This window comes from Pelodiscus sinensis, chromosome 2 (genome assembly GCF_049634645.1).
Source record: "Pelodiscus sinensis isolate JC-2024 chromosome 2, ASM4963464v1, whole genome shotgun sequence".
NCBI lineage: Eukaryota > Metazoa > Chordata > Testudines > Trionychidae > Pelodiscus > Pelodiscus sinensis.
Window position 1 is genome coordinate 173,496,551 of NC_134712.1, and position 17,653 is coordinate 173,514,203.

Consider the following 17,653-nt stretch of genomic DNA (forward strand, 5'->3'; position numbering starts at 1 on the left):
CCTGTTTGTCTAACCTGTTCTCAGAAACCTCCAATTATGGGGATTCTACATCTCCCCTTGAAAGAATAGGAAGCTTTTCCAAATAGTAAATCTAAAGCTCCCACACTGCAGATTAAGCTTATTACTGCTTGTCTTTCCTTCAGTAGACACAGAGAACAACTGATCAGAGTCTTCTTTATAACCGCTCTTAACATGTTTGAAAACTACTAGCAAGGCCCCCGTCAATTTTCTTTTCTCTGACTAAACACTCCAGTTTTTTAATCTTTTCTCATAGGACAGGTTCTCTGTACTTGTTACTATGAATCTGAATTCTCTCCAGTTTGTCCACATCTTTCTTAAAGTGCTGTGCCCAGAATCGGACACTATATTCAGTTCTGGCTTTATCAGAGCTGAAAAGAGAAGAACCATTATCTACCGTTTCTTATATGCAGAGCTCCTGTTAATACACTCCAAAAATATTAGTTAATTTCACAATTGCCTCACCTAGTTGTAAATTCGTGTTCAATTTGTGATCCACTGTAACCCCAAGATTGTAAAAAACAATCTTCCTTCTTAAATGAAATACTATACACTTATATTTATCACATTTTATCTTGTGGAATTCAGACTAATTCTACAATTTGTTAGTCTGTTCAAATTTTAATCCTGCCCTCCTAAGTGCTTGAAACTCTTTGCGACTGGTGTAATTTACAAATCTTATAAGCAAATTATCCCCATCCACTATCCAAGTTATTCATGAAAATATTGAATAGTACCAGAACCAGGACTCACCCTGTGGGACTCCACTAGATACACTCTTCCAGTGTGACAGTGAACCACTGATAATAACTGAGTGCCATTTTTAACTAGTTGTGCACTCACCCTATTATAAATTCATCCAGACTGCATTTCCCAAGTTTGCTTAGGAGAATATTATGTGGGACTGTGTCAACTAAAATCAAGATACATCACATCTATTGCTTTACTTCTATCCATTAGGCCAGTCACCCTGTCAAAGAAGGAAGTTACATCGTTTGGCCTGATTTGTTCTTGACAAATCTGTGTTGGTTACTTGTTGGTTATAACCCCATTGTCCTATATGTACTTACAAATTGCTTGGTTACTAGTTCATTCCAGTATCTCTTCAGGCATTGAAGTTAGGCTGACTGGTCTATAATTTATGCTGTCGTCTTTGTTCCCATTTATAAATGTAAGTACTATCTTTGCCATTACCTAGTCCTCTAGGACGGGGGTGGTGAACCCGTTCTGGACAAAGAACCAAAATAGCAGTTGATACAGTGCAAAGAGCTGAGGCAAAAAAAAGAAGCCTCCCTCCTCCCCCCCCCGAGTTGTTGAAAAAAAACAACAACACTGTCCCTTTAAGAAACACGTTTAAAGGCTTTTTGGCCACATCAGGCTCCTGCCAGCCACTGCCATCTTGAAGACACCATTTTGCATGGCTGTGTCGGATGGTTCCCCTACCCCGGTGAGCATAGGGAGCCAGGAGGTGTTTTCAGGGGCGCAGGGGCAGCTTCGCGAGCTGCACTTTCGGGGGGGGGAGGAGGGAGGAGAGCCGCATGCGGCTTGTGAGCTGTGGGTTGGCCTCCCCTGCTCTAGGATGTCACTTGTCCTCCATGTTTATACTTGATAATGGTTCTGAGGTTACTTCAGCTAGCTACTTACACGCCTATGGTGAATTTTATCAGACTTTGCTGACTTGATTACAGCTAACTTATCAAAATGTTCCTTAACATTTCTTTATTTTAACTTGTGTTCCTTCCTGCCTCTTTATGTTTAGTATCTGGTCGCCATTAGCCTTTTTAGTGAAGATTGAAGAAAAATAGGCATTAAACACCACAGCTTTTTCAATATAATCAGGTATTAGCACTCTTTCTATGCTAAGTGTAGTATGTGTGCTTTTCTTTGTGTCTCTCTTGATCCTAATATATTTTAATAATGTCTCATTCCCTTTTATGTTCATAGGTGTAACTCATTTTGTACCTTAGGGTATGTTTACACTGCACGGCTATTTTGGGATACCTCCAGTATCCCAAAATAGCTACCTTGCATCTACACAAGCCGCCCGTTATTTTGGAAGATTTTTTGAAATAACAGGCATGCTATTTCGCCATCTCAGTAAACCTCATTTCACGAGGGATAAGGGATGGTTCAAAATAGTAAGTTATTTTGAAATTTGGAGCCAAATTTCAAAATAAGTTACTTTGAAATAGTTTAGAAATAAACTATCATAGCGCAAATTGCGTATCTTATTTTGAGTTTAGGGTGCTGTGTAGACACACCTGTCACTCTGATTTATATGTACTGTTCTTTTGTACTCTTCCATAGCAATTCGTCCTTGTTTCCACTTTTTGTAATATTCCTTTTCGAGCCATATTGGCCTCTTACTATTCTTCATATCTTTCCCTTGCATCAGTACAATCGTGCCTTGAATGCTATCTCTGAAAATATGCCAGGTCTCCTGAATTCCTTTTCCCCTTAGATAAGATGCTATGGGAAGAAAATCTATCAGTTTTCCGAGTTTGTTAACATCTGCTTTTTTAAATAAAACTCTGTTGTGCTTATTCTGTTGTTCCCATTTCTTCCTTTCATTAGAATTATGAAATTTATAACTTTGTGGTGTTCCTCACTCAAATTGCCTTCTAGCTTCAGATTCATTTTTATCCATTCCTCCCTGCTGGTCAGTATAAAATCTAAATTGATTTGTTCCCCTGGTTCCTTCTTCTGCTTTTTGGGAAAAAAAAGTTGTCCCTAATACATTTGAAGCACTTATTGGAAATACTGTATTTTGCCATATTACTCTTCTAACAAATGTCTGGATAAAGTTCTCCTAATACCACCAAGTCTTGTGTTTTGGATATTTCTGTTATTTGTTCTAGAATTGCTGCATGCAACTCCTTGTTCTGATTTAGTGGTCTATAGTAGACCTCTACTACTCCTATTGTCGCTCCTAGTTTTTTAACCTTTTTTTTTGCCCTTTTATCAAGAGACCTTTAAGTGATCTGTCTTTCACCTCCTTTTGGAATTTAGAACAAATGTATTTATTCTTGATGCATAATGCAACACTTGCTTCCTTTCTCTCCTGTCAGTACTTCCTTAAGTTGTGATTTAGCTTATGGCCTAATACTTTCTGTTCTTTTTGTTTATTTCCCATACTTCTTGCATTTGAGTATCGACTCTATTGCAATTTTCCACAGGTTCCATCCTCCCCACCAACATCTAGCCCTCTGTTAAAGTCATCTTGTTTATATGACAGGTGTAAATTACAAAAAGCTCGCTTGTGCTGATTATGCACAGAGCGGAGTCAGGGTGGTGCATAACTGTGAATGCCAGAGCTAAGCGAGGGATTGGGCACTTTCCCTGTTCAGCAATGTTTGCATAGCATGCTCAATGAGGGAGACTGATCCTTGCATACCCTCTCTGGGTGTGCATGCTCTAACACAAGGGCCAGGGATAATCTGGCCAAAAGAAATTGCAGAAAGACAAAGATCCTTTTCAAATTATATCAGACTCTGGATTGTGCAGTGTCATTTTTACACTGTCACAGCTGTAAAACTGTTACATTGTAATCACATTCATACTGCTCGGGCTCATGTGTCACAATGTTTGTATTCATCATGCCAATTTATGGTACTCACACAAGTGCAATTCTATAAAAAACGAGCTTCTTAAATCAATTAACATTTTCACTATACTTTCAGTAAATTTTTGCCCATACCAGGGGGTTTATCCTCTTAGATTCTTCTCCAAAGTCTTCTGTTCCATTTTCTGAGTAGGTAAACACTAAAATAAAACAAAACACATGACATTTTAGGGACAGGGGAAGGCTATTCACCTCACGAGGCCCATCTTCTCTGTCTCTCTTTCTCTCCCCAACCCATCCTCCCTTTTTAATTTTTTTCACTATCTCTTTCAATAATGTCCTTCTTTTATTGATCAGTCATTTATATTGCAGTAGCACTTTCAGATTCCAGCCAAGTCAGAGGCCCCTTTGTTCCAGGTGTTGTACAAACAAGTATTACAAGATAGTCAGTCCCTGCTTGAAGAATTTACAATCAAAATAGATAAAAGTAACAGGAGGGAAGGGAAACCAGTGAAATGCCCAACATCATGCAGCAGGTTAGTGGCAGAGCTGGGAATAGAGCCAAGTTTTCTTGACTCCTAGGCCAATTAGATTCAGGCAGCCTTACTCATACTGAGTAGCACCTTGTTTTGCGGGTAACTCCACTGAACTCAATGGGTCTACTGAAGGAGTAGGATCCCACTCAAGGTTAATAAGAGTATCAGAATTCAGCTTAATCTATTGTAATTGTTTCATTAGCTGATTTATATACCATTGCTTCCACTGACTGCGTTTCTTCTTCACTCGCTAAGAATAGTTTCCCAATGTGTAGAGAATGGTGTCCCGTACCTTTGGGCAAAGCTCGGCCATGATTTTAGAAGATGGAAGCCATCAACTGTTCTGGGCGTAAGTGATTTTAGTAGAGTTTAGACCCAGTGTTGTATGTCTTATTTTTCTAACAATAAATGTTAGCCAGGCCAGAAGCCTCTCATACCAACCCTAGCTAGTTATTGGTGATTGCTCTGGGTATTGTTATCTCCCTTCTCTAGTGATTTTGTTCCATACTTCTAGGATAATAGAAGCCAGGAAGCCAGTGCACTCCTGCTGAATCACTCTCTCTGCCTCTCCAGGAGTGTTTCATAATGTAAAATGAAAGCCAGGTGAGAGTCTTGGCACTTAAGGGAAAGGTTCCACAATTGGGTTGCCAGACATCCAGTTTTGGACGGGAATGCACAGTTGAAAAAGGATCCTGGCGGCTCTAGTCAGCACTACCAACCAGGCCATTAAAAATCCAGTTGGTGGTGCAGTGGAGGCCTGGGGTTAAAGGCAGTCTTCCTACCCGCCCTGTCTCCGCAAGGCTCCTGGAAGTAGCTTCCATGTTCGGGAGAAGAGCTCTGCGTAAGTTCTAAAACTTGTCTCTCTTCCCAACAGAAGTTGACCCAGTAACAGGTAATAGCTCACTCACCCACCTAGTCTATTTAGACTTACAACAGGCATAATCATCACACTACAGTACACAACAGTAATTCTAACTCAGGAACCAATCTCTGCAACAAACCTCGGTGCCAACTCTGCCCACATATCTACACCAGCAACACAATCACAGGACCTAACCACATCAGCCACACCATCATGGGCTCATTCACATGCATATCTACCAATGTACTATATGCCATCATGTGCCAGCAATGCCCCTCTGCCATATACATCGGCCAAACTGGACAGTCCCTACGTAAAAGAATAAATGGACACATTTCAGATATCAGGAATGGTAATATACAAAAACCTGTAGGAGAACACTTCAATCTCCCTGGACACACAGTAGCAGATTTAAAAGAAGCCATCCTGCAACAAAAAAACTTTAAAAACAGACTTCAAAGAGAAACTGCAGAGCTACAATTCATCTGCAAATTCAACACTATCAATTTAGTATTAAACAAAGACTTTGAATGGCTAGCCAACTACAAAAGCAGTTTCTCCTCTCTTGGTGTTCACATCTCCACATCAACTGCTAGAAGTGGGCTTCATCCTCCCTCACTAAATTGACCTCGTTATCTCTAATCTTACTCTTGACTAGAACTCTTTTCTTATGTCTGTATATTTATACCTGCCTCTGGAATTTCCACTACATGCACCTGATGAAGTGGGTCTTTGCCCACAAAAGCTTATGCTCCAATAAATCTATTAGTCTAAAAGGTGCTACAGGACTTCTCGTTGCTTTAACAGGCATAATGTGAAAACTCTTTGCCAAATTTTAGAGTGCATTTCTGACCTGAAAAGCAGCCTATCTAAATAAAGCCTTCTTGTTCATCAGATCAGTTATCTCTGTGTATTCAGGGTGATTTCTCCATTGACAAAAATAAAATCTTACTAGTAATTTTTACTTTGGTTAGCAATGCAGAAACAACTGAGCTAAGAGTGTGTGAACTAGGTTCTATTCCTTTTGTATTAACAGAACTGTATACTAATTGTGGTCCTTCCTGCAGAGTGTTTCCTACTTCTGAATCAAACTCATTGATGGCAACCAGACTGCACAGATGTCTTTTAGAGAATAATTTGACCTGAAGAACTTTTATTACTGGTAATAATGCATGCAAAGTAATGATCTCACTTGACTGGCGGAGACCAGGATGAAGTTAATGAGCCAGCAGCTAGAAAAATCCATCTTTTAATTTGTAAACTAAGCACATTTCATAGTGTGTGCGCTTTAGCCCTGTAGAGAATTAACTTTTCATTGAAATTATTGCAGTAATCTGTAGAAATGAATAAATCAGCCCATGTTTCCTGTGCCTCCTTGACTTCTCCATACTGTGTGCCTCTTGCTGTTTCCCTAATGCATAAACATACACAAATCTGCATTTTTCTAAAACATTCCTTGATTTCTCTGCCAAAAAACACCAAAAACAAAAAACCCCACTCCACGAGAGGCCTGATTCATTTCTGTGTTACTTTAGCTTTATGGAGTTGTACCACCATTTAGAATCACTGGAGTTGTCTCAGTGCAAAGCTGGAGCAATACAATGGTGAATAACACCCCTAAAAGAATATTTTTAAATGAGTTCATTAAACTTTTAATCTCTGTTTAGCTCATGCTTTCTGAATATTACTGGGAGACATTTAAAAGTGAAGATCATAGCAAATATGTGGTCCATCTCTACATAAACCAGGAATCCATCTGTTTGCTCTTGTAGCCGCAGGAAAACCATGTGAGAATTCTAACAGCATGAAAAGGATCTTAGCTTTTCCAGGATTCATGCAAACCACACAGGCAATTTATTAAAATGTACCAGGAGGAAATATTTGGAGCAATTGCTACATAATTTATACACTGGGTTGCTGAAGGATGGATTGTAAAAAGACAGCTGATGCCGATCAAAGGAATCGTTAATGTGCTGTGGAAGTTATTTGGAGGTTTGGCACATGCTGACTTCTTTAAACTGATTCCTTTGAGCAAGTTTCTTGATGCCTCTAAGTTATGCAGTGCCTATAGGAAAGTTTCTTAAAGGCTCAAAAATAAAGGAGGCAAGTGGTGAAAAAAAGCTTTCTGATAACCTCTGGGGCAACATGAAACTTGGATAGACTGGATTCTTTATTATTGGCCAGACAGTACCAAGTGTTCATGTGAGGTGGAAAAGCTCAAGAAGCCATCAGGAGGAGGTAGGGGCCACTGATGAGTGGGCCATGTGCTGAGAGGAAGGAAAAGGACTGATGACAGAGATGTGAAATGAAAGAGTCAGAATGAAGAGGAGGGAGGAGTCTTGGAAGGAGGTAAAATGGGAGCGGGTGGGAAATATCTACAGTTGACATCTGACCACTATAAAAATTATCAGACAATTGCCAAGAACACATGAGGAATCTTCATTATGGAGGAAGTGGACTTTGGGTTCAAAGAAGGGGGGCTTGTGTTTGTGTGCCTGCAGTCTGGAACTACTTCTTAGTGGTACTGGTGAACCTCAGTACCATCAGCAACTTCACACCAGGCCTGGAGATTTATTGGGTGCCACTAACAACTTTATACACACAACCCTTCTATTGCCAGGACTGAAATGGAGTCCCAATGGACACTGCAATTTCACTCCCCAGCATTCCAAGCTCCTGGCTAAGACTCCATCACTGCACTCAGAAAAGAGGACAAAGAGTTTGGACTCTTACACTATGTCTACACTGCAGAGTTTTTTTTCCAGAAAAATGAACGTTTTTCAAAAAAAAACCCCCAAAACCTCCAGTTACGTGCATACTGCAGTCATGCTCTTTCAAAAGAAAATTGAAAGAACTCAGGGTTTTCTTCCCGACATTGGTAAACCTCTTTCTACGAGGAAGAAGCCTTTTTCCAAAAGAGCTCTTTTTGAAAAAGGTTTAATTGGATGGGGAAGAGGGAGTTCTTTCGAAAGAAGAGGAAAGAGGAAAAAGCACAGGGGCCTGGTGGCCATTCCGCCCATAGCAATCACAGCTTACATGCGAGATAGCATCCATTCAATGTGGACGCTATCTTTCGATAAAGCAGGTCACTTTTTCAATGCACTTTTGCAGTGTGGATGCTCTCTTTTGGAAGAAGTTTTTTTGGAAGATCTCTTCCGGAAAAGCTTCTTCTGAAAGACGCCTGCAGACTAGACATAGCCTGCGTGTTATTTATGATTTGTACAGTAGCCCCAAAAGTCCACAACTTGACTTACTGTGCTGGGCGCGGTATGAACACGTGGAATAGGCTCTGCCCCGATGAGCTTATATTTTAATTAGAAAAGACAGACAAAAGGGTGGGAGGAAAGGAATTATTATCATACTCATTTTACAAATGGGGAATTGAGGTGCACAGACATGAAATAACTGGCCTACAGTCACACAAACACACAGGAAGTCTGTGGCAGAGCAAGGGACTGAACCCAGATGTCGATAATCACATAAATCTGGTCATAGTGGTTATGAAAAAAATAGTCCCCATAGACCATTAGCAGGCAAGTAAATATGCACAACTGGTTAATAGACCTCTCTAAGCTCTTGTTCTGAACCCCTTTCCCAAAACACTCCCCCAACTCAATAAACTAATACATCTCCTTGAGGACTTAAGAAAAGTGCACATTGGGCCAAATTCATCCCTCATGGATTCCTCTTGTGTGGGTCAAGGTAGTGGAGTAATGACACCACTCCATTTAGAAGAAGATTATTGTGCATGTAAAAATAGCAGATGGTTCAGAACTTACCACTGTTGCTGCGTTTCCTGTTAATATCAAACATGCTTCCTGAACCATCCACTTCCTCAGGAACTTCTGCGAGGTCTGAAGTCTGCAAGAGAAGAGAGGGTGAATGGGACTGGATAAGGAAGAAAGTGAATAATGAGGTGAAATAAAGTCATACAAGGGCATTAAATGAAAGCAGCAACTTGGGAGTGTGAGCGTAGAGAGAGTCAACATGAAGAGATTTGCTGATAACATGCCATCCAAAGGGGCAGTTCAAATTCTCAATAGGAAGCATCAGGAAATCCAAATGAAATGTGATTTCCAGTGCACAATAGGTTTCTAGACAGCAGATGAAGTTGGGATTTAGGAGTTAATAAAAAATTGTTTAGGAGCTTCAGGGTAGGTGAGCTATTCTGTTACAGAAAAAAACATCAAATGGTCTAGTAGCACTTTATAGACTAACAAAATATGTAGATGATATCATGAGCTTTCGTGGGCACAGCCCACTTCTTCAGATGACCGGAGTATGTGTAGGGGATATGAAAACTCGAAATAAATAGGTGAGGGAAAGGAGAGGGGGGAGAAAAAGAAAGAAAGAAAAAAAGGAAAAAGGAAGAGGGTGTGAGACAAGGCATCATTAAGTATCTGAAGAATGGGTACTTAAACCTAAGCAGATCACAGAGTAGCTGTTTTTTGGTGCTTGAAAATGTTTATTTGCAGTTATACTTCATAACGCTCTATAACAATTAATTGACCATTTATAAAACATATATGATTCATGCATTAACATTGTACAAACACTTATAAACATATCCTTAACATAAAGTTTGACCTTAATTTCTCCTATTTGCTGTGGAAGAAAGCTCAGGAGTGTGAAAGACTGCTGAAATTAATTATATAACCGCTGGACTAATTTATTATCTCCAGGATAATAAAAAAAACCCTGAAAGTGAAATGCCTTTGTTAGGCTTATTTTGTGTATTAGTTGTACTGCAGTAGTGCCTAGAAGCTCCACTCAGGAATAATACTCCCATGGTACTAGATCAGGGATGGGCAAAAGGGCCTCCACGGGACGAATTTGGCCCACCAAGAGGGTTGATCTGGCCAATGAAGGCCCTGCTGTCATGCTCTCCAGGCAGGGCAGGAGGAGACTTCATGTGGTCTCCTGCCCCCAAACCCTGATTGGCCTGGGGACAGAAGGGGTAGTGCGCGAACGCTCCTTCTACCACTGGGGCATGGGCGCCTAAGGGAAACCTCTGGGGCGGGGAGGCAAAGATTTCACATGCTCCCCCACCACCAGACCAATTATGGTCTATGGGTGGGGAAGCAGGAAAGTATCCTGGCCCCACACCTTCTGCCTGAGGCCCGCCCCTTCTGGTGCAGCCTGGGGCCACTTAAAAAATTTCTCAAGTGGCCCTCTGTAAAAAATTATTGTCCACCCCTATGCTAGATGCTATACAGAGGACCACATAGATCCACATCCCAGAAGTACATAGGCTAAGGGCCAAAGTCTGATTCTGTTACTTGTGTTGAGTAGCAACCTTCAGGTACGTCTACACTATGGTGGTACTTCGGGATACTTCCGGTATCCCAAAATAGCTATTCCACGTCTTTTAAACAAGCCCGTTATCTCAAAATAGCTTTTGAAAGAATGGGCACACTATTCTGATGTCCCTGTAAACCTCATTCCATGAGGATTAAGGGATGTTTCGGAATAGCGCTCTATTTTGTGCCAAATTTTGAAATAAGCTATTTTGAAATACACTCGAAATAAGCTATGGAATTTGTGTAACTGCAATTATGTAGCTTATTTTGAGCTACGGGTACAGTGTAGATGCACCTTTCTATAAGACTAGTTCCATTGGAGTAAGGAGTTATGTGGAATAAGAGTATCAGAATCTGACCCTATGAAGCTTCAGATTCTGAATTCAACATGCTCCTCTACCTTGGGGATTTTTTTTTAAATCCCTATAAACTCAGGAGTCTTAGGCATTTTCTAGTCTGAAAACCCTATTTCTTTTTGTATATTCCTAACAATTGTTTGTTTCTCGTTAAAAATCTTTTAAAGATGCCTTTGAGGATTTCATCCTACCATTTAATTTCTTCATGATACCATGTAATTATACTGTACATACAAGTAAACCCACTACTTTGCAGGCCTACGCTTTCATCAGCAGAAGGAAAGACAAAACAAAAGTGTACTCCAGCTATGTTTAAAGGTCACCATAAATGATGAGGCATTCTTTCACAATTTTCTAAATACTGTTTTCTGTCACATGTTTATAGCAAAGCCGCTTACTCATAGACCCAGAGACTTTAAAACCAGAAGGCACTGTTGTGATCATCCAGTGTCTGACCGCCTGTACATTGTAGGCCACAGACTCTCATTCACCCCTCTCCTGTAATAGAACCATAACTGCTGGCTGAGTTACTGAAGATCTCAAATCACGGTTTAAAGACTTCAAGTTTTGGAGAATCCATCATCTACTCTAGTTCAAACCAGACCCATGCCCCATGCTGCAGAGGAAGGCAAAAAGCCCACAGAGTCATTGCCAATCTGACCTGGAGAAAAATTTCTTCCTTATTCCAATCAATTAGCCCCTGATCTTATGGGCAAGACCCACCAGCCAGACACCTGGAAAAGAGTTTTTTGTTGTAACTCAGAGCCCTTCTCTCTAGTGTCCCTTTTCTATTAATCCTCCATTAATGTATCAAGTTCATTCTTAGGCCATGTCTAGGAAACTATTTCAAAATTAGTAAATTCTACTTAGCTCCCAATTTAGCAAAATCGAACTAGTGTGTCCACACTACACAGAGGCCTCGAAATTAGTCCGAGGCAGGCTGTGTTAATGTGGATGAACTATCTCAGATTTAAAGCCCCAGGAATAATTGGGGAGTAATTAGTTTGAATTACTCTGGGGAGTACTTATTTAGAAATAGAGGCACTGGCACGTTCACACTACTGTTATTTTGAAATAACTATTTCAGAATTAGCATTATTCCTGATGAAAAGCAGGAGTACAGATTACAAATTCCATGGCCCATTATTTTGAAATAACAGACTTGATAGTGTGGACACTGCTTATAAATTCGACCTTGTGGTGTTATTCCAAAATAAAGCCCTAGGCTACGCCCACATTGGCAAGATTTTGCGCAAATACTTTTAACGCAAGAGTTTTTGGGTTAAAATATTTGTGCAAGAGAGCGTCTACACTGGCATGTGCTTTTGCGCAAGAGATGTGCTTTTGCAAAAGCATCCGTGCCAGTGTAGACGCTCTCTTGCGCAAGAAAGCTTGGATGGCCATTTTAGCCATCAGGCTTTCTTGCGCAAGAAATTCATGTTGCCTGTCTACACTGGCCTCTTGCACAAGAACACTTGCACAAGAGGGCTTTTTCCTGAGTGGGAGCGTCATAGTTCTTGTGCAAGAAGCACTGATTTCTTACATTAGAACGTCAGTGTTCTTGCGCAAGAACTTGCGGCCAGTGTAGACAGGCGGAAAGTTTTTGCGCAAAAGCAACTGCTTTTGCACAAAATCTTGCCAATGTAGACGTAGCCCTAGTGTAGACCAGAACTTAGGTTTCTTTGCACCTACTGCTCACTTACGCAGGCTGTTCCAGAATTTCATTCCTCTAATGATTAGAAATCATCCAAGCTCAAGACTAAACTTGTTGATGGTCACTATCCATTTGTTCTCATGTCAACACTGGACCCTTAATTCAAATAACTCCTTTCCCTCCTTGGAATTTATACTTCTGATCTATTTATAGAGAACAATTCTCTCACCCTTCATTGGAGTAGCCTAAACAAGTAAAGCTCCTTGACTCTACTGTCATAAAGTAGTTTTTTCATTCCCAGTACCCTTTTTCTGTACCTGTTCCAGTTTGAGTGCATCTTTCTTAAACATATGAGACCAGACTCGCCCACACTACTCCAAATGAGGTCTCACCAGTGCTTTATTTAATATCAATAACGCTTTTTTGTCTCTGTCAGAAATACCTTGCCAGATGCATCCTAAGATATCATTAGCTTTTTTCAGGGCTGCATCACCTCAGTGGCTCACAGTCATCTTGTGAGGTCTTTCTCCTCCTCTGTCACTTCCAACTGATGCATCCCCAGTTTACAGCAAAAATTCTTTAGTCCTTAAGTCCATGACCTTGAATTTTATACTATTATATTTTATCCCATTTCTCTTACTCCAGTTTTCAAGATCATCCTGCTCTTGGTACAATACTCAGGTTCTCCTTCTTATTGGCACGTCCTCCTAACTTTGTGTCATCTTCAAATGTTATGAGTACACTCTCACTTTTTGTATCAATGCTATGAATGAAAATGCTAAATATTTAAATGCTTGAAAGAGGAAAAATGATATTTGTTTCCCTGTAAATATAGTCCACATTTATACAAATATTGGTTGTTATTCACACAGAGATGCCTATTAATGTAGGGCAGTTGGCACTGATCTGTTGGGACAAAGCCCAAACAAACCAATAGCATTAGACTACATACAAACCATTAAAAATAGTTATATGGACTTTACAAATATACTGAATAAAATAAATCAGAAAGTGTAAGTCTACAATTGCTCCCCAGTTCGAGCTAGGGATGCAAATGTAGGCGACCAAAATTGCTAATGAAATGGGGATTTAAATATCCCGCGCTTCATTAATATGATCTCACCAGCGTGTTACTCCGCTCAACAGCTGATTCGAACCAGGAAGTGTGCTCCTGGATGCGTTAGTTCAAACCAAACCTTGGTTCGAACTAACGTTACTCCTCATTTTTTGGGGTTTGGTTCAAACTAACGCATCCAGGAGCACATTTTCTGGTTCGAATCAGCTGTTGAACGGAGTAACGCGCCAGCGAGATCATGCTAATGAACAGCTGGATATTTAAATCCCTGCTTCATTAGCAATTTCGGTTGCCTACATTTGCATCCCTAGCTCGAACTGGGGAGCAAATGTAGACATACCCAAAATAAATTCATTGACTTTTATAGTGCCTCTTTAATAACAAAACCTATAAGAATAGGTTAGCTACAATGGCCTAGTCAATGTGGTTAATTCCATTCTGTTTTACTAAATCTCTCAACATATTCAGTTGGATGTAGTTTCTTTGTCACTTCTTTTCTGGAAGTGTTGTGTCAGGCTGCTTTGCTCTGTCAGTGCCCTGCTCAGGAACACAGCCTTAGGACATTTCTAAATTACAATGTTTTGTCTATGAAACTCATGTCAACATGGAAAAACTGACAAAACAAAAATTGCCAAAGAGAGTTCATACTTGCTCATTCTGTTGCCAGATTATGTCCACATTGTGTCCATTGGCACCATCATGGTTAGTATGTGCAATGCACTGTGGGTTTTGGTGACACCTTCTGGTACTAGGTGTTATAGGAAGGCAGAAGGGAGTGCAGCATATCTTTGGACTTTGATAAATGTCCCATCATGCACTGCTTTCTGTCTTAGTCTCCATTTGTTTCTGGTTTCCTCTTGCACCATTTTCCTGACTGTAATTCTTTGCTGTGCAGTCCAGCTTCTGCAGTGAGAAGTGATGGAACCCACACTTCTCTCCTCAGCACTGTTAAGTGTTGTGAGGATATCACTGATAGCAGTGCAGTTAATAGTAAAGTTATTAACAGAGGAAGACTTGTACCTGGCCAACATTGTGTGTGATATGGACAACAGCAACTTGTCATTGCATTTGGAATTTATAGAGCAGCTGCACAGGGAAAACCATGGCTTTTGGAGTTGGGAAACCAGCACTGATTGGGGGGGATCACATCGTCATGCACGTGTGAGATGAAGAGTAGTGGCTACCAAATTTTCGCATGCGTAAAGAACCCTCCCTAGAGCTGGGTGCTGAACTAGCTCCACACCTGTGGTGCAAGGACACAAGGAAGAGAGCAGCCCTCTTGCTAGAGAAGTGTGTGGCAATAGCTCTCTGGAAGCTGGCGATATCAGATTCCTACTGGTCAGCTGCAAATCAATTTGGAGTGGGGAAGTCGTCCATTGGAGCGGTATTCACATAAGTATATAGGACAATAAATTGCATCCTGCTCTGGAGGACTATGTCTCTGGGAAACGTGCATGAAACAGTGGATGACTTTGCAGCGATGGGATTTCCTTACTGTGGCAGGGTGATAGATGGCACACATATTCCAGTGTTAGCACCAGACCATGCTGGAATAGAGTACATCAAAAGGAAGGGATACTTCTCCATGGGGTTGCAGGAGCTCATGGATCATCGAGCACTGCACACATCTTCAGACACACTGGCCTGCAGAGAAAACTTGAAGCAGAGATTTTCTTTCCAGACCACAGGATTTTAGTTTTGCGCAAAAAAGCCCCGATCACGAAAATGGCGATCGGGGCTTTTTTGCGCAAAAGCGCATCTAGATTGGCCACAGACGCTTTTCCGCAAAAGGTGCTTTTGCGGAAAAGCGTCCGTGCCAATCTAGATGTGCTTTTCTGAAAATGCTTTTAACGGAAAACTTTTCCGTTAAAAGCATTTCCAGAAAAATCATGCCAGTCTAGACGTAGCCTCACTGTTTTGTCACCACTGGGCAGTTTTTGGGAACAAATCTTGGTAGTGTAGACAAGGTCTTATTCAGCACATGGTTAAGTCTCACTGAAATATATGGGAATTTAGCCTATGGTTAAAGTTCTGCATGTGCTTATATGAATAAGGATGGACTCAGGGACATAACTGGCTGTCATGGTCAACCTGTGAAGTAGTGGAAATAATTTCTTTGCATTTTTGGGCCAGAGCCTGCAATTTATTGCTCAGACAAATCTCCCTCTGAGGCCAGTGAACTTTGTAAAAAGCCAATGGAAGTTTTGTGTGTATGATGTGTGCACGATGGGCCCATAGTTTGCAAAAGACTCCTCTGGGATGACTGGTGCTATATAAGGATCCAATCCTGCACTCCTCATACCAGCAAAGCTCACAATTAAACTGGTGTTAGTTGTGTGTGAAGATATGGAGGTAGAGGTTGGAGGTTGCCCAAGTAGTTCAGTACTGGATTTTAAATACATTTCTTCCTTTTTAAAAGTTAGTAGTGTTGTGAGAAATATTTCAGTATAGGACTAAGATCTGACAAATCATTTTTAGGATCATGGTCTTTTAAAAACACGTCTCTAATTTGTTTTAGCAGAACTTTATAGTAAAAGTAAGGCATTCATATTTGAAAAGTTAAGCCTTAGCCTTTTTGGTCTTCAGTTTTCTAAGTTATAACTAAGAATAATATTGCTTACTTCTCTACTTACAGCACTGAACCTGTCAAATCCAGGACATTTTCAGATTTTGCCTGAGGGTAAATATCACTGCTCCTATTGTGCCAATTTCCCTCTTCCCCAAGGATATTGAAGGGATATGGAAGTGAACAGAGAGCTGATGGGACGCAAATTCATTCTGTTATCTTGACCACCACCCTGGCCTCCTGGTTGTCCCTTGCACCTGTTATGCCTGGTCTTTTAGATGGTAAGCAATTCTGAGCAGGAGCTGTCATTTATTATATATTTGTACCATGTTTTGCACGATGGGGTTCCAACCTGGTTGAGACCTTTAGGTTCTATTGCAATATAAATGTTAAGTGATAATAATAATGTATAAAACAGGGCAAATGATGGAAAATAGAACAGGCTGAACATGGAACCTAACTCTTAGGTGGAAAACAGACTTTGTTGAAAGAACCTCTATTTTTCAACAGTTTGCAAAGGCAGGGTCCTGAGGTGTCCCACCAACTAGCGTCAAGTCTTAAAACTTCCAGTAAAGGTAACACTTTGTTTTGACTCCTTCAGTGCCAGGCACCTACACCTCTGTAATGATTGTAAAGTAAAAAGCCTTTGGCTACATCTCTTGGTTACAACACAGTCAAAGGGTGAGGCTAGCCTGCTATAATGACATGTTTTCCTGAATATTCTGTCAGTATCATAACAATCTCTGCATTGTGAGCATGATCCAGAGCCCACGAAAGTTAGCTTGTATCTTTCCAATGACTAAAATGAGCTTTGGATCATGCTCCTTAGGACAAATACTCTCACTTTTCAAATACAGTGCCTCACTTGGAAAAAATGGATCCATTAACCCCCCCTGTAAAAACTGGTGCTATGTTTACATTACCTCAGAGACTTTTCTCATGCAAAAAATGGCTATATTTTGAGGGAAGCAGTGAAGTGGTAGGTGCTCATTTTGGAGAACATGGCTACTTTTCTTTTTGGAAATTCAAGAAACCAGGCTAAAATCACATAGAGGGACATGATGGTTCTAGATGTTATTATGACATTTGTCTCAATAAGGTCATAAAAGGGGTGCTCCTGCTTTGCTTCTACTACCTGCTTCACTGCAGCTGATACATTGGGAAAACCAGGTATATCATTCACAACCTCCACTGTGATTGTAATGAAACAAAAGCCTCTCGGAGGAACAACACAGCATCCATGTGGGATGGGAAGATCAACAGTGAAAAAGTTTAGTTTCTGTCGCTCTGTAAGGCTGTGTCTAGACTGGCAAGTTTTTCCAGAAAATCAGCCGCTTTTCCGGAAAAACTTGCCAGCTGTCTACACTGGCTGCTTGAATTTCCGGAAAAGCACTGACGATCTCATGTAAGATCGTCAGTGCTTTTCCGGAAATACTATGCTGCTCCCGTTTGGTCAAAAGTCTTTTTCCGAAAGACTTTTGCGCAAAAGGGCCAGTGTAGACAGCACAGTACTGTATTCCGCAAAAAAGCCCCGATCGCGAAAATGGCGATCGGGGCTTTTTTGCGGAAAAGCGCGTCTAGATTGGCCATGGATGCTTTTCCGCAAAAAGTGCTTTTGCGGAAAAGCATCCTGCCAATCTAGACGCGCTTTTCCGGAAATGCTTTTAACGGAAAAGTTTTCCATTAAAAGCATTTTCGGAAAATTATGCCAGTGTAGACGTAGC

The 17,653-nt window shown here is 40.8% G+C and overlaps 1 protein-coding gene across 1 annotated transcript in view; it reads right to left on the bottom strand.

Annotated features, from left to right (window-relative positions):
• Window positions 1–17,653, bottom strand: part of STAC (SH3 and cysteine rich domain) — a 128,417-nt gene that overhangs the window by 22,784 nt on the left and 87,980 nt on the right. The window contains exons 6-7 of the mRNA XM_006124009.4: window positions 8,758–8,839; window positions 3,716–3,780 (exon numbers count right to left, since the gene is read on the bottom strand). Coding sequence (XP_006124071.2) covers window positions 3,716–3,780; window positions 8,758–8,839 — 147 coding nt within the window. The remainder of the gene's footprint in view (window positions 1–3,715; window positions 3,781–8,757; window positions 8,840–17,653) is intronic.